Genomic DNA, 20578 nt, shown 5'->3' with positions numbered 1-20578 from the left:
GAGCTCTTCTTCGCCCGTAAGCATCTACGTCTCCTTGATTAATGAGCTGGCCTCGTCCCTGTTACGCGTAGTACATACACGCTGCCAACCTGCACAATGGCGAGTATGTCGCAACATCTTCAGACCCACAAAGCTTACTAAATGATAGCAGTACCCCTCGCTATTGCGGGGCCAGCAGTGCTGGCGGGTGCAGCTTGGCTCAACGCGAAGACCCAATTCTCCTACGACTTGAGACTGATCAGAGCGCTCGTGAATGCGAACGTCCAGATCGCCCTAGGAGAGAAACGCGATCGTATGAGCCTTTTCTACAGTCTCGAGCAACATGCGACGATCAAGAGCACAGCGGATCACGCGTTCCTTATGTATCAGGGAAAGACGTGGACGTATAAAGAAGCTTATGACATCGTGCTCAAATATGGAACATGGCTGAAAACCATACACGGGATAGTGCCAAGGGAGGTGGTTGCAATGGACTTCATGAACTCGCCCGTCTTCATCTTTCTATGGCTGGGACTCTGGAGTCTAGGGGCTACACCTGCGTTCATCAACTACAATTTAATTGGAGATCCTTTGCTACATTCTGTCAAGACATCCGCAGCACGGGTAATGTTTGTGGATCAGAAGATCAAGCCACGGTTCACGAAAGAGATCACTGACACGCTTGAATCAGTGAAGGCGCGGGATGGAAAAGGGCCTATACAGACAGTCTTCTTTGATACGACACTGGAAGAGCAGATCATGGGTACGGAGGCGGTTCGAGAGCCAGACTCATCGAGAAGCGCCGTGCGTCTTGACATGGCTATGCTCATCTTCACCAGCGGCACCACGGGTCTACCAAAACCGGCAACCGTTAGCTGGCAAAAAATCGGACTGTTGACGGGCTTCATGCCTTCTTGGTTCAGCTTAACGAAAAGCGATCGATATTATACCTGCATGCCGCTCTACCACTCCTCAGCCGCCCTCCTCGGACTCTGCACCTCATTGGTCGCCGGCAGCACACTGATCCTTGGCCATCGCTTCTCTACCGCGACCTTCTGGAACGAGGTTCGCGAGCACGATGCTACTGCTATTCAATATGTAGGCGAGACATGTCGCTATCTCCTCGCCGCCAAGCCGCAACATGATCCCGTCACAGGCGAGAACCTCGACCGCAAGAATAACGTCACCAAAGCGTTCGGAAATGGTCTCAGGCCAGACGTATGGGATAGGTTTAAGGAGCGCTTCGGCATCGATACCATTGGCGAGTTCTACGGATCTACAGAAGGTGTAAGCGCGACGTGGAATCTCAGCTCGAACAAGTTCTCTAGTGGGGCCATTGGTCGGAATGGCTCTTTGTCGTCGGCGATAGTTAAACACCAACTCGCCATCGTGGAGGTAGATTGGACGACAGAGCTTCCTCTCCGTGATTCCCTGAACCACGACTTCTGTCGACAAGTCAAGACGGGTGCATCGGGGGAATTGGTGTTCAAAGTTGACCCCGCAGACATTCATTCCAAGTTCCAAGGGTACTTCAACAATCCGTCCGCAACAGAGAGTAAGATCTTCCGTGACGTGTTTGTGAAAGGAGACGCGTATTGTCGTTCTGGAGACGTTGTACGGTGGGATAGCGAAGGAAGATGGTGGTTCTGCGACCGCATCGGCGACACATTCCGCTGGAAATCCGAGAATGTCTCCACGGCCGAAGTTAGCTCCGTACTCGGTACACACCCGCATATCCACGAGGCCAATGTCTACGGGGTCGAAGTACCCAATCATGACGGGAAAGCGGGCTGTGCCGCGGTTCTATTCGATGCTGAAGATGTCAGTGAGGAGTTGTTGGATAGTGTGGCCAAGCATGCCCGGCGCAGCTTGCCCAAGTATGCGGTGCCGCCTTTTTTGAGGTTAGTCAACGGGCATCAAACGACGGGGAACAATAAGCAGTTAAAGGCCGTGCTGAGAGGCGAGGGAATATCGCCGGATAAAACTGGGGGTGATAGGGTGTATTGGTTGAAGAGTGGGAGGTATGAGAGGTTCGGGAAGGGAGAGTGGGAGGAACTGAATCAGGGGAGGGTGAGGCTGTGATGGAATGGGGCTGGCGTTGGCAAGGAACTCACTCCTGAAGGCGTCACCAGTGTTATCTTGCACAAGATACCAACATTCACCGGTGATTCCTTGGTGTACTATCAGATCTCTTCAACCATTGACTTTATACTTGAATCTGTATACATCCAATTCTACACATCCTGGTCCTGGAGGCATGACCCAAAACTACTCGCACGTCTGGATCTACCATTCTACCTCACATGCCTCGACGACACCTTTCTCGGGAAATTCCTCTTACTGTCAATGCTCCTTTTCATCTCATAGCTTCTCACGCTCTCAAAGTTCCTTAGGCTCTTGAGGCTCCTTTTGCCCATGGGCATGGAAAAGTTCCCGCTACTCTTGCCCACGACATCAATCAGCTCCGTCGAGGGCACGATGTACGGCTGAACTTTATTACGGGTCTGCGTTCTTTGTTCGTACGCATATGCATACCCAATGAGGCTGGCTTCGCTCCATGCTGCGCCGATGAAGCTGAGTCCGAATCTGTTTTGCTGCCGTCAACTAGTGGAGACCTAATGGGGTGGCTTCTGAACAGCACTCACGGAATGTTGGGCCCCGTCTCAATCAACGTCCCTCTCATATTCCGCACCACGGTCTCGTTCGCAGGATAGAACCCCAGTGGTACCGTTACGACCGGCGTCCCAATCATGGCCGGCAGCCCGGGCGAGAAATCCGTTGGCAGAATCAACGCGTCAAGGCTGTAGTTCGCCAGCAAGCCGAGGATACCTTGGGGACCAGCTACTTCTAGATTGTTCTGATAGGCGGCCCAGAACAGGGGACTGGTGTTGTTGAAACCGAGTGCTAACGATTCTACGCAGATTTCCGTGTTAGCATTGTTTGGCCGAAGTGTGTAATGGAGTTGCAAGACAGGTCTCTCGAGTAGAAAGGTTCTCTTGCTCCCGAACCGTGTCTTGCGACTCGACTTCATTACCAAATAGGAAGGATCAGCTCCGAAATGTACGTACGATCCCATACTGCGGTGTCGCGGTCAGGGTAATCTTCTTGTGCGAAGTGGTGGGTGAAGTTTTCTACATCGGCGAGGTCGTGCACGTTTTGCGGGTTGTAGGTTAGCATTGAGAGATACTCGCCCGGGAGATCAGAGACGAAGTCGGCGTCAAGGACGATGTTTTCGTTCGAGCCGTTGTTGTACTGGGCGAGTGCGTACACCGTAATATTGGTGTTGTCGACGATCGTTGCGCCTGCTTTTTTGATGGTCTCAACAGCAGCGTTAAAGGCGACTATGACCGTGTCATCTGGCTCTTCGGTTGGGTCAATCACATTGCGTGGAATACCGATACGCTTTCCGCGTAGGCTGGAGAAGTTGCAGGCGGCGACGTAATCAGGAGGTGTGTCCCATGGTTGAGCCAACGTGTAGTTGTCGTGCGGATCCTTGCCGGCAATGGCTTGAAGAACATAAGCTGCATCTTTGACGGTCCTTGCTATTGGACCTACGGTGTCTTGGCGTTGACTGATGGGGATGACCAGGGATCGGGAGGTAAGTCCTACGGTGGGCTTGATACCTACGAGATTGCTAACCTCACTGGGGCTCAGAATGCTGCCGTCGGTTTCTGATCCGAGAGCTGCGAATGCAAGACCGATCGCTGAAGAGACGGCGCTGCCGCTGGAACTTCCACTAGGATCTTGGCCTGGGTAATAGACTCCGTAGCATTGACCGCCATAAGCACTCCACCCGTTCGTGCTGTTGTCAGATCTGAAATTCGCCCATTGACTCAAGTTCGCTTTTCCTAGGATAACGACGCCTGCAGCTCTCAGTTTGGAAGCTAGTGTCGAATCTCTTGGCACTTTCGCTCCATATAAAGCAAAGGAGCCTGCGGTGTTGTTCATCTTATCGTTCGTTGCAATGTTGTTTTTAATAATGATCGGTACCCCGTGCAGGGGTCCTCTGGTAGTGCCATTTGCTCGCTCTGCATCCAATCCTGCAGCAATGCTAACAGCGTCCGGGTTAACCTCGGTGACGCAATTGAGGGTTCCGTTGACCTCATTGATCCTTGCAATGTATGCCTGCACGCTGTCAGTTGCGACATAATTTCAATGTTCAAACTAGGTGCATGCATTGACGAGATCAACGCTTGTAAATTCACCAGCCTCAAGCCCAGTCTCGAGCTCTTCTAAGGTGACCTCTATCAATGCTGGGAACCCTCCTAATGCTGAAGAGAAAGAAGATTTTAGTTTGAGTTGTGTCAATATAAGGGGAGACGAGACGCCTCACAAGTCGAATTGGGACATGTCTGTCCGTACACCAGAGTCAACAACAAACAGCAGAGCAAAGATGTGAGAGAGAAGCGTAGAGACATCCTGCTATTCTTCCAGACAGAGCAAGATATTTTAGGGTTAAGGAGACAGAAACGCGAACATACTGAGAGACCGGCACGGGGTTATGTATATATTTTCCCTTGTAGATAACGAGAATCGAGCAATGCAGGTATTCGCACTGGAGCTTCTCCACCCTTTCCGTCTTTGGAAGTTCAGAAGCCGGTGAGAACGTCATCACAGCATTACCGCTGAAAAAGGGATGACTTCAGAGTCGAGATGATTACTTGCTAGTGGTAAGATAAGGCTGTGGAGTCCCAGGATATTTCCCAAAGAGGAAGCTCGATGACTTACGCTTAATTATACCCCGCATCACGTGGGGCGTTAACGTGTGCCATCACCTTTTGTCACGCGTCTCCTCAAGTCATCCATCATGGCAGGGAACTCTTTCGCTGACGGTGGACTTCGGTGTAGCTTTGTGGATCCGTACGCCGTCGATCTCCGCTTAGAATGGAATCACCACCCTCGGGACAGGGGAGAAGCTATACAGGAGCGTTGGTGGGACTGGATCGATAGAAGAGAGAGTGACACAGTATCGGAAAGCGTCCAGCGGTACAAGAGGGAGCATGCCCTCGAATCTGCAAACAAATGCGCTGAACGATATGCGCGACCCTTGGCGAACTACCACGGCGGCAGAGTCATATTGAACGCTGAAGACCCTGGGGAACATGCCTCCGGCCATTCATTTTGGCGGGCCAGAGCAGAATATTACAGATTGGAGCATGAGAAGCTCCAGGAGGATGATTATCATCGGGCCAGTAGGTCAGTGACACCAGGAGTGGCCTACCCAGGTGTGCCTTGGTATACCGAACTCGATCGCGCCAAGTGTGAAGCAGGAAATGTAGCTCGAATGCTAGCCGATTTCCCTGCTGGCAAGGCTTTATTAGAGGCTGAAGATCACGGGAATTTGACCAAGGACGGCGACTACTGGTGGAGCCTAGAGAATTTTCAGAAACCTCCACCTGAGGTTGAGGATCACGGATCCTGCATACTGGCGGAACAAAGAGAAACTTTACAGTGCCCAACTCAAGGTCGAGTTGCAGAGGACGAAACTCGAACGCGCCAAACGCTCCGCAGACTCGAGAGCCCGAGACTTGGCCACTTTCCCTGCCGGCAAGGCCTTGTTAGATGCTGAAGACCACGGGGACTGTGTGGTGGACCCTGGATATTGGTGGAACAAGAAGAAGTATTATGAGGCTGAATACGATAAGCTTCAGGAAGAGTTTTGGGAGCGATGGAAACGTACACATCTAGACGGCGGAGAGACTCCTCTTGAGTCTCTAGAATGCGGAGAATCGCCTCCTGAGGCTCTAAATGCCTCCAGACCAAAGACAAGAGCACGGAAGTCGTCAGCGCCCAGAGAGCGTCCCAGCGCCAGAGTCACTAGGAGTACCACACAGCGAGGGAAAGAGACAGACCGACCACTGTTGGGGTCCACCGCGAGCAGTCCAAATTCGGATGCGGGTACCAAGAAGACAAAGGATGCACGCTCTATCGAGCGCCGCCAAAGCAAGAACAAATACCGACGGCAGAATGCACACGTGGCAGAGAGAAAGCCACCGCCACCGTCCCCGTCCCAAGCCTGCTCTGTTGACCAGAGACCATACAATGGCTACGCGACCCCCAGATCCGACGAATCAAGAACACGACGGTCAACGATCAAGGAGCTGTGCAAGGGCTCAACACAACAAAGACGTCACAAGGTTACAGACAAAATTTCGGACGGGGAACAGAAGAAGTCATATTCGCAATCGCAAAATCCTTACGTGACTCCGAGCTCCCCAGATTTCTCCACAGTAAGAGCACGACAACGTCGTAAACGCAAGGATATCGCACGGCAGAAACGTCGCCTGGATTGGGATAGTACTTACCTCGAGTCCAGGGCAGTATCACAGCCAACCTCTTCGCGTTTACGCAGCAGCACGGGTATTCACGGAAAGAGGAAACTCTGACATTGGCTAATGAGAGAGGCACGCGACGCCGTCGCCGTCGTCAAAAGTTTGCAACTGGTTTCTAGGATGCTTTTCGTATGATGTTGGCTTGGACGAAGAGGTTCCAGAGATAGACCATGGTGGCTCGATTCGATAACGAGATGGTAAATGCAGAGTAGCTGGGGTGCGGACATTGGTGTCTCAGTAACCGGGCGTTTTTGTCCTGTGTATACATGTCACCCGCAAAGCTGGGGTATTCAGCCTGGGTGCACAGCCAGGCTTCTTATCCTCCAGGTTTTAGTTTGCAGGCTTGTCGCGACACTCTGGTGTCAACTTCCAACATGGACGAATCCTGTGCAAGCATCTCAAACTGGAGCAGGAGCTGAAGTCGCTGATAGACTACGGGTTGGAAGTTCAGCGTGACGACTGCAGCAAGACCGCGGAACAGGTTTATGACTATATCACGGAGGTTTGGCGCCGCCCTACATTTGAACATCAACGTATTGACGCATGCTAGTTAGAAATTTCCTACCTTTTTCACGATCGACGTGCTTCCTCAGCCGGTCACGGTCCAAAGGCTCGATTTGAGACTCAATGTGAATCACACTTGTCAAGCGACCAATCAGCTGAAAGACAAAATCCTCAGAATTAGGGAAGAGTATAGGGGGGGTAATAATATCGTATTAGATGCCGAGTACCACCAGAGTATATGTGTGGACCTCTGGATTGCGGTAGAATTATGTCGGAGGTACGGTCTAGCTGAGTTAGAGGAGAAACTACGTAACTTGAAAGGTGTCCCGCAGGAGCCAGTAAAGAAACCGGAGCTTTCAGAGCCAGTAAAAGAGCCAGAGCTTTCAGAATTCATTGAAATCAAGGATTTTCCCAGCCCTATCATGGTTCGAATGTTAGACTTTAGAATCAACGTCTCCCACATCGCCAAACTTATTGGCCGTTTAAGAGCGGCACTAGCGAACTTCAGAAATAGGTTGAGTTCTGAGGCTTACGAGGATTTGCGGGGAAATAGGAAGCGTTAGGGTACGTATTTGGATTTCGATGTTGGAATAGAGCAGTGTCGAGAATACGGACTACCTGAGCTGGAGAAGCGACTCTATAGCTTGAAACATACTTCGGAAGGACCGCTATTAGAAGCAGGAGCCAGGTGATATTCGACCCCGATCCTCGGAATTGAATATAATCTCGGCGCGGAATGAGAGCAGTCAGTCCAGGCGCATCTGGAACCGAGAGGATAACGTTATATCTCGCGAACCTTGTCCGATACAACGAGACCCTTAATTGGTGCCATTAATCCGTTGTGTAAAAGGACGCGATACAAGTCACCTCTACCGGAGGCCAAAGAGGGTAAGGTTCCCTTACAAATCCCCCGGAATACAAACCCTACTAACATATATATTCGCACAGAGTGCCAATGTTCAACATCTACTGCGCCTCCAATGGACCTCCCCCCCAGCGCCACCCAGCCTACGATAACATGAGCGCCGAAGAAGCAATGGCGTTGCGGAATGGGAGCTAAGCTGGGGTTCCAGTCAAGGGCGTAAAGGCAAAATATCAGTTGGCGGTTATGAAGGAGTCGCCGTTGAGGGTGATTGTGGGGGCAGAGGTGTATAAGGCGATTATGGCAAAGATCGAGGCGTATAAGGAGAGTGATAGGAGGTTTGCGAGGCTGGATAATAGTACTGATGTTGAGGGTGTAAGGCTTTTTGAGATGGCTGGGTTTTATGTGTTTGAGTAGCTATACTGAGGTAATGCGGGTAGTATATATAAGCATTGTATGTACATAGCGAGATAGAGTAGATCTATCCTGCTTTCTCCTGATCTTTAGCCTGTTACACACGCTCTTTGATACCAAGGGAGCCAATATATTTCCCCTGCTCACAAGCTCTAGGTCGAGCACGCCATGAATGACTTGGCCCGGATAATAGGTCGGCGCTGTTCCCCTGATCGTCAACCGGTACGAAGACTGGAGTGTGGCTGACCCATACTGATCGGACGCGGTGTCTCTGGACTTGAATGGCTGGTTCTCGTGGGCTCTAACTCGTACAGGTACTTTCGAGAGTAGATCTCAAGAGATGCGGAATGTGAGAGACGTGTAGCTTGAGGTGGCCGTGGAGAGGGTAATTAGCGCCTCATCGGTTCGTAGATAATGCAAGCTATAATATCAGTAAACAAACGACAAGACGGGGGAGTGCTACTGAGGCTGAAGTTGCTAAGATCGCTGCGCCGGCATCTCCAATGGTCTGTCCACCTAGCGCGGAAAGATAGTTTGAATAAGGCTGAAGGATCACCCGGAGTTAACAGTAAAGCTCCCACCACTCCACATACAGAATTTTATGATAAAAGACCCGGTCATTCGTTAGAGCTGACGAGTCGACCACAGCAAGCTAATCGAAGTCGTCGGTGTGGTACCACTCAATCCTCATAGTATCCAAGAAACATCTACCCTGCTATTGCTATGAGACAGCCGTCAGGCTTCTGGATGGGCAATGGATGGCGTCAGTGCCGCAGCAAGTGTTGTTGCTCTTGTTGAGACATCTTTGAAGGTCGTATCTCTTTGCGCGGAGTACTATTCCCATGTCAAAAATGCCAAAAAGGATGCCGATCGATTGTGTCTGGAAGTTAGGGCCTGAAAGCACCACGGACGTCGACGGAAGATGCCAAGATATTGTGCGGCCAACTGCTCGGAGGGGTGATCGGGCAGGAATATGGACTAGATTACAGATGTTGGATAGTCTCGTCCCTTCCATCTTCACCTTCTTCAAGGACGTCCACTATTTGGAGGAGTTGGCAGGCTGCATGACTCGGTCAACCAGGCTTTTGCCTAGGGACACTGTATCCACAGCGCTCGCAGGAGCCTTTTCCGATACAACCGAAAGAACGGATAGAGCTGTCCTCCCAAATTGCAGAGTCCAGCTTTACGTCCTACCCGGCGCAGTCGGTCGATCCAGTGGACTTGGGTCTTCGACAGCTACATGCCTACGCCATGCGCCATTACTCTCAAATGCCCAAAAGTCCCAAACCCTCCAGGCTCCAGCCCACCGATCCGTATCAAAGCCGTCTTCCAATTGCAAGATAGTCGCGAAGAAATCTATACTGGGATCATGTTCGAATACCTGCCCGCGAAAATCGCAACAAAAACAGCTGTGATAGCTACCACGATATCGGATGCTTCACCGGTGATTGTGTCCAACTACAACGGTGTTAGTGTCCGGCAGGCCGATTGCGGTAAGCTGACTTGAAGGACACTGTAGCTCGGCCCTGACACTGTGTAGGCTACCGGTATCTTCTTCCGGTGAAGGTTGCTGACGAGCCTTACGTGTGGGAAGCGTATGTTCATCCAGCCCAGCTTCAGTTCGCGACTAACGCATGCTGTTAGGGGAAGGGCAACTTCGGCGGCGCTAATGTAGCATCTTTCTATGACACACACGTGCACCCGCACTGATGTGTCGTAGGCTTTTTCAACCGCTTCAGATATCCACTTTAGGTACCTTTCAGGACGGAGGTTTAAAGCACAACAATCCGGTTAGGGTTCGCACTCTGGAATTACCCATGCTTCCTACAGCCAGGTTATAAACTAACGACAAGATCGAGCGTGGAACTACTCTGTATCATCTTCCTGTCACTGCCCCCTTCATGTACTCTAGCCATCTATTCAGGAGAGGTTGTCTTTTGGCCCTCATCCTCTAGCTGCTGACGCGCCTTGAGCAAACACCCCGCCTCACCATCCAAGTGCACCTGCCATTTCTTCTGCCGAGCCATTTTGCATATCAATCGCCACGCCTCCTGGGTGAGCATAGCTTCACTAACCTCATTCCCAAAGATAAGATGCAACTTCTTCAGCCCCGTGGCCCTGTTCTGTAATGCGCGGATTCCGGCGCGCAAGGTGGAGAGTATGGCAACGCACTGCAGGCGGCGTCATATGGAGGTCATGAGAAAGTGGTGACGATGCTGCTCGACAACGGAGCTGATGTCAGCGCGCAAGGTGGAGAGTTTCCTGTCCCTTGCCGATTGCATTTTCGTTGTGATAGGGCCCCTCTTACGCTGGAGAGATTGTCTTTGCTCAGTGTCTGAGTACACCAGTTTCACGATGGAGCCTTGCAGTCGTACCGTATCTCCCTTGCACGGAATTGTCTCATCGTGGAGCCACAATTTGTGTGCTGTCCGCCCATCGGAGATTTTCACCCTTCCCGAGACATCATCTTATGCAACCAACCGTATTATTTCCGACAAGCTCCGTTCTGATTGGAAGACCCGTAAGGTCGTCGGAACACATGCGAAGGGCTGTGCAAGGTCTTTGGCAGAGGAGTGGAAGGTTGTGGCCAGCGTAGTGGAATGGTTGATGCCTGGGAACTGTACGAGTGCTGCTTAACATGTGATACATACAGCAACTCATGAAGTCTCGTACATGGAATCTTGAATGGTTGCGGTGCGGACGTCTACACTGCTCACGATGGTCGACGCACGAATTTCAATCCCGGAGCTTACCGATGTGTGATTTTGGTATCTCTTGGCGGATCACGTGGAGTTTTGGTAACCAGAAGTGACAGATTACGTAAGATATTGCCAGCTTAAATATCTGGATCAAGCTAATCTCAACAGCTCTTTGATGCTTGATTTGATGTCAAGCTGGATTTAGGGGAGCAAGATCGGTGTCTGTCCAAGCTTTCGTATGCGGACGGGGCCAACTTCGATTCATATGAGCGGCAAAATGAGCCTTACTGTCTTTCAGACACCCGTATTGATATTCTTTGCCAGATCATGAAATGGAGTGCCGACCCAAGGAGCATCCATCTACGCTGACGAGCATGAACAATCTCCCGATTGGTGGGCGGGATTTGAAGAAGAGTGATTGCTTTTGCAGTGCTCATTATCCATCAGAATAGCTCAGCTGAAAACTAGGAAACTGAAGTGCCGACCACCCCGGCCGATACCTTAGCAATGGGGAGGCCAAGTTTCAATTCGAGCGGCACATTGCTGAAATGAGTCTCGCATGCAAGCTTTCTGGGACTCAGCTGCGAAGATATCGTTAGATGTGCGACACAAGCCCTGCGAAAGTCACAGATGGCCAACCTCCCATATTGCCAATCAGTAATGCAACGCTCGCTGATTCGAGTGATTTAAAGGCACGGACGTCCGCTCTGATGGGAAATTTCACCAGCTTGCAACAAAGACGTATAAGGAGCGCGCGTCTCTCATAAGTCAAGGGTCTAAACAGAACGCAACGATTGTTTCAAACGCCACTCCGACTACGAAATATATTCACTCGTCAGTGCTTTACCACCTAACATATTTCCCACCTTGCGCCTTGACATCAGCCCCTTTATCGAGCAATATCTGCACCACTTTGTCATAACCTCCTGATGACGCTGCCTGCAGAGCGTTGCCATACACTCCACCTTGAGCGTTGACATCAGCTCCGTTGTCGAGCAGCATCGTCACCACTTTCTCATGACCTCCTTCTGACGCCGCCTGCAGTGCGTTGCCATAGTATCCACCTTGAGCGTTGACATCAACCCCTCTGTCGAGCAACATCTGCACCACTTTGTCATAACCTCCTGATGACGCTGCCTGCAGAGCCTCTTCACCTTGCGCCTTGACATCAACCCCTTTATCGAGCAACATCAGCACCACTTTCTTATGACCTCCTTCTGACGCTGCGTAGAGAGCGTTACCAAAGCCATAGTCTCCACCTTGAGCGTTGACATCAGCTCCGTTGTCGAGCAGCATCGTCACCACTTTCTCATGACCTCCTTCTGACGCTGCCTGCAGAGCCTCTCCACCTTGAGCCTTGACATCAGCCCCTTTATCGAGCAGCATCTGTACTATTTGATCATAACCTCCTAATGACGCTGCCTGCAGAGCGGTGCCATAGTCTCCACCTTGAGCGTTGATATCAGCCCCTTTACCGAGCAGCAGCTGCACCACTTTCTTATGACCTCCTTCTGACGCTGCGTAGAGAGCGTTGCCAAAGCTTTCACCCTGAGCGCTGACATCAGCCTCTTTGTTCAGGAACATCTGCACTACTTTCTCATAACCTCCTCGTGACGCTGCGCAGAGAGCCTTGCCAAAGCCATCAGCCTCTTTATCCAGCAGCATCTCCACCACTTTCTCATGACCTTCTTGTGACGCTGCGTAGAGAGCATCGCCATAATGTTCACCCTGAATATTAATATCAACCTCTTTCTTAAGCAGTATCTGCACCACTTTCTCATAACCTCCTCGTGACGCTACGCAGAGAGCGTTACCATAATATCCATTCTGAGCGTCAAAATCAGCCTCTTTATCCAGCAGCATCTGCACTATTTTCTCATAACCTTCTTGTAACGCTGCACATAGAGCGTTATCATAAAGTCCACCTTGAGTGTTGATATTGATATCAGCCCCTTTGTCCAGCAGCATCTGCACCACTTTCTCATGACCTCCTTCTGACGCTGCGCAGAGAGCGTTGGCAAAGCCTTCACCCTGAGCCCCGATATCAGCCCCTTTATTTAAGAAAGTTTCAGCGACGTCTCTCAGTCCAAGCAGAGACGCTATTCCCAGGCTATTCCAATCCGCAGGATATAGGTAAGCCTCATCACAGTATGTGTCGAACCAGTCACTTCTTTGCGGTAGTGATATATCGCATAGTTTTGCAGCGCCACATGAATCTTTGACTCGTTCGCTATCCTGTGAAACATAATGAATAGCCCAGTTGAGAGCCGCATATTGGAAGAGTTCATCCCTTTGTTGGAGAGGATTGTCTGGATCCAGCTGGTCCACAGGTATAGTGAATTCATGTAAGTTAAGGTAGTCGAGGCAGATCTGGAACATTGTGCAATGGGCCGTTGTCATATCTAAGTATCCTTGCCACTTGTTTGAAGGCAATTCGGTGTTTCGAATAAGGAGGAACTCTCTTGCAGTCTGATGAATCAAGGATACCTTTCCATCGTGAACGCTAACGAAGAGACCGCATATATTCTGAATAGTGGATTTGAAATTCTCTGGGGGCCATAAGTCAAGTTGTTTGTACGATGTGCAATTTTCTTTCTGAGTTGCTAATGTCAAGGCAACATTGACTTCCTGGAGGCTAAGCGGCCTTGTGGCTGCCATAATAAGCTGAAGCAGAATTCGAGCTCGCTCTGGGTCTGAGCTCCTAGATAAAATCTTTTCGTATGCACTAGAGACTTCTGACGGCAGATCGGATAATAGTGAACCTATATCCGATTCCTTGCCGTATGCACTCGGAGATCTCGTGATGATATCGATCGTCAGAAAAAGCCAAAGATAGGTGCGATTGTTCATCTTCTTTAACCTTTTAGTGATGCTATTGCAATGCTCAGCACTGAAGCCTTTCGCAATACGTGGCATTTCGTGATCAATTACCAGATCGATATCCTGGCCGATTCTCTGTGATTTATCGTCCTCATCAAAATGGAGATAGGTGCTGACATCTGAGAGTGGTCGAAAACCATCCTCCAAGTCATCGTAAGGACGACTGGTCACAAGGAACTTGAGTTTGTGTGAAGAACTCTTGTCTACTTGTGAGGAAAATCTCACTAGCTCGTCCTGTAGTTGACACCTTGAATTCTTTTCGCACTCATCCAGAGCATCGATGATGCAAATGATTTCGCCTGCTTCTGAATCTTGAGCGCATTTGGTTAGAATCTCCCACAACTCGCCGAATGCATCTCGTAGCTTCGTACCATAGGTCCTAGCCTTCGGAAGCGCATGGCTAATGAGAGCGGTGTTCTCAAAGAGCTGGTGAAGCATAGCACTCAGCGCATTAGCGCCACGCATACGTTGTTCTTGGCCATCCTTGAAGAAAAAGTAGCAGACGGTCGAAGTCATAGCACTAGTACAGACTCTCCTATCGTCGATCAAGGATCGCGACAGCACAGACTTCCCGCATCCGGGGCCCGCAGAGACCCAGAGAAGTCTTGAGTGCTCATTGTCCCGCCACTCCAGGAACCTTTTATCCTCAAAGAACCACTCGCAGGTACCTGGAACTCTTACTGAAACCGAGTCCTTATCACTTTTATAATCGGATGCCAGAGACTCAAGTAGTTTGTCCTCTTTGTCCTCTCGACGATCTTGCTGTCTGCTTTTTATGTCATCTCGGCGATCTTGCTGTCTGCTCTCTTTGTCCTCTCGACGATCTTGCTGTCTGCTTGCTTGAGATGCTTCAAACATGTCCAAGATGCGTTTCTGGATATCAAGTGATCGCAACATGTGATCCGATGCATTGTTGTAGAATGTTTTTTCTCTCTGTCTGTCGGAGAGTGGACAATACTTCTCACAACTGTCGTTGGAGGTTTGGACCTTTTTCAGCATGTCTCCCCACTTGTCCAGCTCCAGTGTGCTCCGAAAGGCTCGCTTGGCTGAACTCCGAGATAGATGGCAAATCAGCCGAAATTGATACTCGAAGATATTGGAATAGAGCTCTACGACAGCCTGGACGAAGCCTGGATCAGCAATCTTATTGGCATCCCGTAGATACTGCTCTTCTATAACTCTGTACAAACTTAAAAGGTCAGAAATGGTATTGAGGCCTTCTATCATAGCATCACTCTGTTTTGAGGAATTTAATAAGAGCTATACCTTGATTTAGCAATTACAAGTACAGCTTCTATATCAGAGTACAGCTTACCGGAAGAAGAATCGAAACCCCTGACCACGCTAACGCCGCGTACGGCTGGGCGCTAAGAGCTTGAGAAACGATATCGTTGGACCAGATGATGAATGTGATGACTTTTTCACCCTGTTCCCGCACTCTGACTGGTTTCTTGCCAACCATGACGACCCACTGAGCAGCTTTCCGGTGTTGCAACTCTGAGTTGATAATGGTCTCGATAAGTTCAGGGCTTAGAGAAGGATCTGCGGAATTGGTAATGGTAGAGGCCAAGTCGGCCAACTGATCCTCATAAGCTGCCACCAAATCCTTGTCTCGACGTTTCAATGCCTCATATGCCTGTAGCCACAGATCTTTCGAGTTCTTTGCATCTCCATCAGCAGAATCTTCCGGGTTCTTTGCATCTCCATCAGCAGAATCTTCCGGGTTCTTTGCATCTCCAATAGCAGAATCTTTCGAGTTCCTTGCATCTTCAATAGCGACCAAATCCTTATCATGACCGTGCTGGGTCAGCGGTGGATGTGGTTCTTGGCCTGTGGCGAGTGGTGACTTCTGGCGCTTAAGCGAGTTCTCTAGCGACATTTCGTGCTTTGAGGGTTGCAATAATTCCGAGTCATTCTGTAGGGGTATTAGAGTTTGACTAAATCATCACTTTCGAATGATATACGCTAACCGTGGTCTTAGAGTCTTCTTTAGGTTGTGCCACTTGGGACCCTGCTTGTGGAATCGTCGCGTTCTTCTTGTGCCAAAAGAAACCTTTGAAGAAACCTTTGATTTTATGGCGCATACTCTTATGTTCGCCTTTGCCACGACGGGACCGCGAAGCTTGCTCGGAAGCCATGATGCCGATGCTCTGGGATTGCCAGAATATATAGGTATCCGTATTGGATTGTCTCAAAGTATATATTTAGAAATCCTTAATATGATGCTCCTAGTGACACCAAGCGACTGTCGATGATACCGGACCGGGCCGGCAGTGAGTTTAGACTCTGATACTGTAATGAATCTAATGATTGTTCTAGATAGGAGACAGCTGGCAATATAGAGTAGAGCGGGGTGACTATTTACGGCTCGGCCCGCCGACCATCATATAGCTAATTATAGATCGAGTATCATCCCTTTCATTATATTATCACGGTGAAGTTTTCAATCCACTTTTCTTTCTCTTGCAGCAACTCGGTCACGCGGAAGTTGGCTTACGGGGGATCTACTAGGAGACTTGCTGCTGTCACGTGTTCGACTTGGGAAATCTTAATGACTTATAAAGTGCTTCTCGGCGAGAAGTGGTAAGAGCGTACTTGAGGTATATTAATATTATTAGGTCGCTGGAGTTCGAGCCTGGACTCGATCTCTGTGAGGAATCGTGGATGGAGTACATCGACTGCGACTGCATGACTGATGCGAGCGACCCTTCGTGTCCGACGCCGTTCTCGCCCTACGAATAGATCGAAGAACTCTTTCTGCAGGTAACGAGTTTACAGACAGAAGCTGACTCATGTCGTCTAGTATCGTCATCTCGAATCCCCAATCCTGTGTCTTCGAAAGAGGCACATTTGCGACGCTTTACGAATCTTGTCGAGATTTAAAGAAACATTATAAGAGGAGGTCGGCATACAATATGCTAGATATAGTCGTATAAAAACTTGCTGCGTAGCAATCTCCTAAAGTCACTGGGAGACTTTTAACGAGAATAACCATTCGAGTTCAGACACACGCCGCGTCCGATCAGTGCGGGTCAAGCCACTCTACACTTTTCGTACCGCTTGACGATCGGGGAAACAGCGCTGACCTATTATCCGAGTCAAGTCATTCATGGCTTACTAGATCTGGAGCTTGTGAGTAGGGACTTTCGAAATTCTATTTGAGCAAAAAAGCGTGTGTGATAGGCTAAAGATTAGAAGAACATAGGATAAATGACCTTACAATCACCTTCAACTGCTCCTTCATAACCGCTGCTTTGCTATTGCTTCTTCGGCGCTCATGTGGTTGTAGGCTGAACGGCGCTGGGCGAGGAAGTTCACGGAGCGTCCGGTGTAGTCGGTGCGGAAATCGCCGGGCTCGACGCATGTGAAGTGGATGTTTCATTCTGGTTTGACTTTGCAGAAGAGGGCTTCGATAAAGCCTTCGGCGGCCCATTTGGAGGTGCAGTAGATGTTGAACATTGGCAGTCTGTACGAGTATAGATGTTAGTAGGGTTTGAGTTCCGGGGGATTAATGAGGGAGCCTTACCCTCTTTTGCCTCCGGTAGAGATGACTTGTTAGACCCACCCCCCGCTGGGCTTCTAATCCCTCACAGCCATCCTAGTAACGTTGATCAAGCCGAAGTATTGACTTCCTTTTGTGTCCCGATCTGGCTATCTGATAGCTCTTCAAAATGTCTACTGTACCCTGCATTGTTGACCAAATCGACGCGGCCGAACTTATCGAATACGGTTGCAAAGGCTGATTGGATGTCGCTGAGCTCTGTGATGGCGAGCTTGACGGCGGAGTAGTTCTTTGGAGTAGTGTGTTCGAAGGAGGGGATCCCTGGTTTGTGCGCTGTGGCGACTGCACTGTCGCCGGTGCCAACTTCTTGCACAAAATGTTATGAAGAAGACGCGTATGTCCTTATTTACCGCCCCTCCTAGTGTAACTTGACCGCAAAACGTCGAACAAAATTGTTTATATGCCCAGAACTCATGTCACCAAAGTTTCATGTGGGTCCTAGGCTTATGTTGGGTTAATGCGGTCTTCGTAGAGGGGCTTTCTTAAGCGAAAGCTCCCGGGACTATATAAATAGTACTTTATGACGAGCTAATCTTTACGCGCAGGCATTCATGGCAATCCCTAGGCCGGTTGAATGGTATTGACCCAAGCGAAATAGCTCAAGCATATGTTAATGATCTCTGAAGTCAATGCTGCTATCTGGCTTAAGTACTGATATTAAAAGTGAAAATAGTACCAGGCGGTTGTGGTGACCTCGTTCGGCCAAAAGTTTCGCCGAGGGCAGTGAATTCTTGTAGGGCTGAGAGAGTTCCCTGGGAGGTTCTTGTTTGACAGCCACGATCTCGAACCGTGCGCCCTTTTCAGACCACCAGTGTCTGGGTAGTATACCCTCATCATGGCGCAGGGTATCGATACTGCATCTGAGGATGCGAACTTCAAGGTGGCATCAAACCCGGCGAATGCTAAAAACCAGCCTCCACCAGAAAGTCCCGAGAGCATAAAGACCCGGGGCCTTGTCATCCTATCCTTCTGGGCTGTAGTTGTTTTGCTTGGCTTACCAGTATGGCTATGGACTACCTCCATATACCGGGCGAGTTTGCCGCTCCAAGACATGCTAGACTGGGCTGATGGGAAGGTACTCGTCCCATTCTGGATGGTGTACATTATTCGCTGAACATATTGCAGGCCTGCAAACCCACATTCCCTCTTCAGATCACCATCGAAGCACCATTTCTTCAAGAACCTGAAGCAGCACATCTCGTTCGTGTGACCCAACATGCACTCGACGACCTCAATGAGTTCTCCGCCCACCATCTGCGTTTGCGATTGGCAAAGTCCTTCCTCCCTCGGGATCCTCAAAACGCGTCAATGGCGGTAATACAAGATGGATATGCCGCTGGGTCTCACACACAATATGGCCGCACGGACGTGCTGGATGAGGAAGCTTTGACGGTCAGAATCCTGCCAAAGCCCGGTGCTCAAGCAGCTTCAGCAGAACTGCGGTCTCATTCAACCAGGCTCGACGTGTTCTATGCCTCTAATCAGACGCCCTCGGTCTCCTCGAGCTCTTCAAACTTGGCTACTTTCATCGCCACCAAGCTGCAGGAGCTGTTCGCCGAGGAGCAAGCTATCATCGCCAATATCCTCCAGTCCGCCCAAACAAGGAGTCAAGCACCTCAGATGTCCTCATCTGCGTCTTCTGCGACGAGGGAGCTCAGATCAAGGTCTCATAGATCTGTCAATCCAGAACTTGTGGCGAAACTGGATAGCCGTATGGCTCGATCTCTCAAATACGCGCCAACATATCACATAACCGTGTCCCTCTTCACGCCTTCTGCTGCACCATCGTCATGGGAGATCGAGTCGGCCCTTGCGGAGTACTTCACCCCGCTGCTTGATTCCATATCTGGTGTGAGTAATTTCACCGTTGATACTCAGGTGCAATTGTATGCGACATTCTCTCCATCGGTCCATTCACCAGAATACGACACAGAGCAACAGATATGGACCCTGCGAGAAGAAGATCTGAGTGGGTTCATTAACGCGGCTGAATGGCCTTTGAGCCCAAGCATAGGGGCTGGACCAACGCTCAACTTTGTACTCTACGTGCCTAATCCCTCGACATCACCACTGGTGGTCAAGGGAAGCCAAGCTTCGGGCTGGCTGATCCCTCAATGGGGTGGTGTGGTGATCTTGAACCCTCAAGATGCCAATGCTACCTCCAATGAAGCGACTCTGTCCAAGGAATCGATCCGGCCAGCGCTCCTGACCTTCTCCCATCAGCTACTATCATTCTTGGGAGCTCCTCAAACTCCTCCATCCCTACCGCTACAGCTACAAACTCTCACTCGCATACGTGCCGCATCGCTTCTTCTGTCTGCATCATCAACTATGGGGTCGTTAGCTAATCTTACCGTGGCCTTGCCTTCAATTGCCATTCCGGAGACGGTATCATCGGCAGTTGACACTACGATGATGCATCTACGGACCACGTGTGATGCTTTGAAGGAAGGTAGATTCAGGGATGCCTTGAAAAATGCTCGGATCGCTGAGGTTCAAGCTGAGAAGGGGTTCTTCGAAAAGAGTATGGTTGGCCAAGTCTACTTCCCAGACGAGCATAAGGTCGCTGTCTATCTGCCATTACTGGGGCCTGTAGGTGTGCCATTAGTCATGAGCGCTTTAAAGGAGTTGAGAAGACTATGGGCCTCAAGAAAAGCAGGGCAGCAGGGCTGAATACGCTGAAGTCTGGCAGACTCTGGAATATGGGTCAATTGCATATCTTGCAGAAGCCAGGCCCACTAGCCACTCAAAACAACAGGTTCCGAGGAACAGCACCTCTACTTTGGCACAAGATGTGTGGTTGTTGACCGCTCAGCATGCCGGACTATGGAGGGCAAGAGTGCTTCATCGGCCCAGAGAGACTGGTCGTTGAACTTCGAGAAGTTCGAATGGCAAGCCTAGAAATCATTGACTTGCTCCGTAAGCGATTGTTGACCGTTCAGAACGACAATGCCCGGTAATTATACATCATCAAAATACGCGTGGTCGTTGATCGCTTAGAAATTTAACCGTGGAGGACACATCTGTTACATCCTCACAAGGCGACTAGTTTTTGACCAACCAGAGGGTTACATTGTGAGGATTGAACCATTCGCATCTGCTCGGTTCCCAATCTTCTATGAACAATGAGTGGTGGAGGTTCGACGTCAGAGCCAGCTACTTCGAAAGACATTTTGAGGCGTTGCGGCTTTGAACACTCGGGATTGTCCACGAATGCAACGTTTTCATAAAAAAATTTCAACATAGCCCTCCGAGTTGCATCTGAAGGGCCTCAGGCATTTCGCTTGCTCCGGTCCCCAGCGATACTGATCACCAAAACTGCGATATAAGCCTCTGAAATCGCTTG

The 20578-nt window shown here is 50.0% G+C and overlaps 6 protein-coding genes across 6 annotated transcripts; 4 read left to right on the top strand and 2 right to left on the bottom strand.

The window, feature by feature from the left end:
- Positions 1-96: 96 nt before the first annotated feature.
- On the top strand, positions 97-2061 carry HO133_008523 (uncharacterized protein; the record flags this gene model as incomplete). Its single annotated transcript, XM_037299389.1, has 2 exons — positions 97-103; positions 152-2061. The coding sequence occupies 2 exons, from the start codon at positions 97-99 to the stop codon at positions 2059-2061; spliced, it is 1917 nt and encodes a 638-aa protein (XP_037155390.1).
- Positions 2062-2273: 212 nt separating this feature from the next.
- Positions 2274-4329, bottom strand: HO133_008522 (uncharacterized protein; the record flags this gene model as incomplete). Its single annotated transcript, XM_037299388.1, has 4 exons — positions 2274-2565; positions 2625-2892; positions 3048-4111; positions 4313-4329. The coding sequence occupies 4 exons, from the start codon at positions 4327-4329 to the stop codon at positions 2274-2276; spliced, it is 1641 nt and encodes a 546-aa protein (XP_037155389.1).
- A 457-nt stretch (positions 4330-4786) lies between these two features.
- Positions 4787-7378, top strand: HO133_008521 (uncharacterized protein; the record flags this gene model as incomplete). Its single annotated transcript, XM_037299387.1, has 4 exons — positions 4787-5380; positions 5421-6299; positions 6646-6813; positions 6866-7378. The coding sequence occupies 4 exons, from the start codon at positions 4787-4789 to the stop codon at positions 7376-7378; spliced, it is 2154 nt and encodes a 717-aa protein (XP_037155388.1).
- A 1953-nt stretch (positions 7379-9331) lies between these two features.
- Positions 9332-9766, top strand: HO133_008520 (uncharacterized protein; the record flags this gene model as incomplete). Its single annotated transcript, XM_037299386.1, has 3 exons — positions 9332-9584; positions 9632-9686; positions 9736-9766. 3 exons carry the CDS (start codon positions 9332-9334, stop codon positions 9764-9766), a joined length of 339 nt encoding a protein of 112 aa, XP_037155387.1.
- Positions 9767-11633: 1867 nt separating this feature from the next.
- HO133_008519 (uncharacterized protein) lies at positions 11634-15808 on the bottom strand (the record flags this gene model as incomplete). The annotated part of the gene is made up of 3 exons (XM_037299385.1): positions 11634-14850; positions 15029-15585; positions 15641-15808. The coding sequence occupies 3 exons, from the start codon at positions 15806-15808 to the stop codon at positions 11634-11636; spliced, it is 3942 nt and encodes a 1313-aa protein (XP_037155386.1).
- Positions 15809-18067: 2259 nt separating this feature from the next.
- Positions 18068-19905, top strand: HO133_008518 (uncharacterized protein; the record flags this gene model as incomplete). The annotated part of the gene is made up of 2 exons (XM_037299384.1): positions 18068-18307; positions 18358-19905. The coding sequence occupies 2 exons, from the start codon at positions 18068-18070 to the stop codon at positions 19903-19905; spliced, it is 1788 nt and encodes a 595-aa protein (XP_037155385.1).
- Positions 19906-20578: the final 673 nt, after the last annotated feature.

The sequence above is a fragment of the Letharia lupina genome, assembly GCF_014066315.1.
Source record: "Letharia lupina isolate WasteWater1 chromosome Unknown contig_5, whole genome shotgun sequence".
Taxonomy (NCBI): domain Eukaryota; kingdom Fungi; phylum Ascomycota; class Lecanoromycetes; order Lecanorales; family Parmeliaceae; genus Letharia; species Letharia lupina.
The sequence above is the reverse complement of the archived record's forward strand: the minus strand, read 5'-3'. Positions and strand labels throughout refer to the sequence as shown.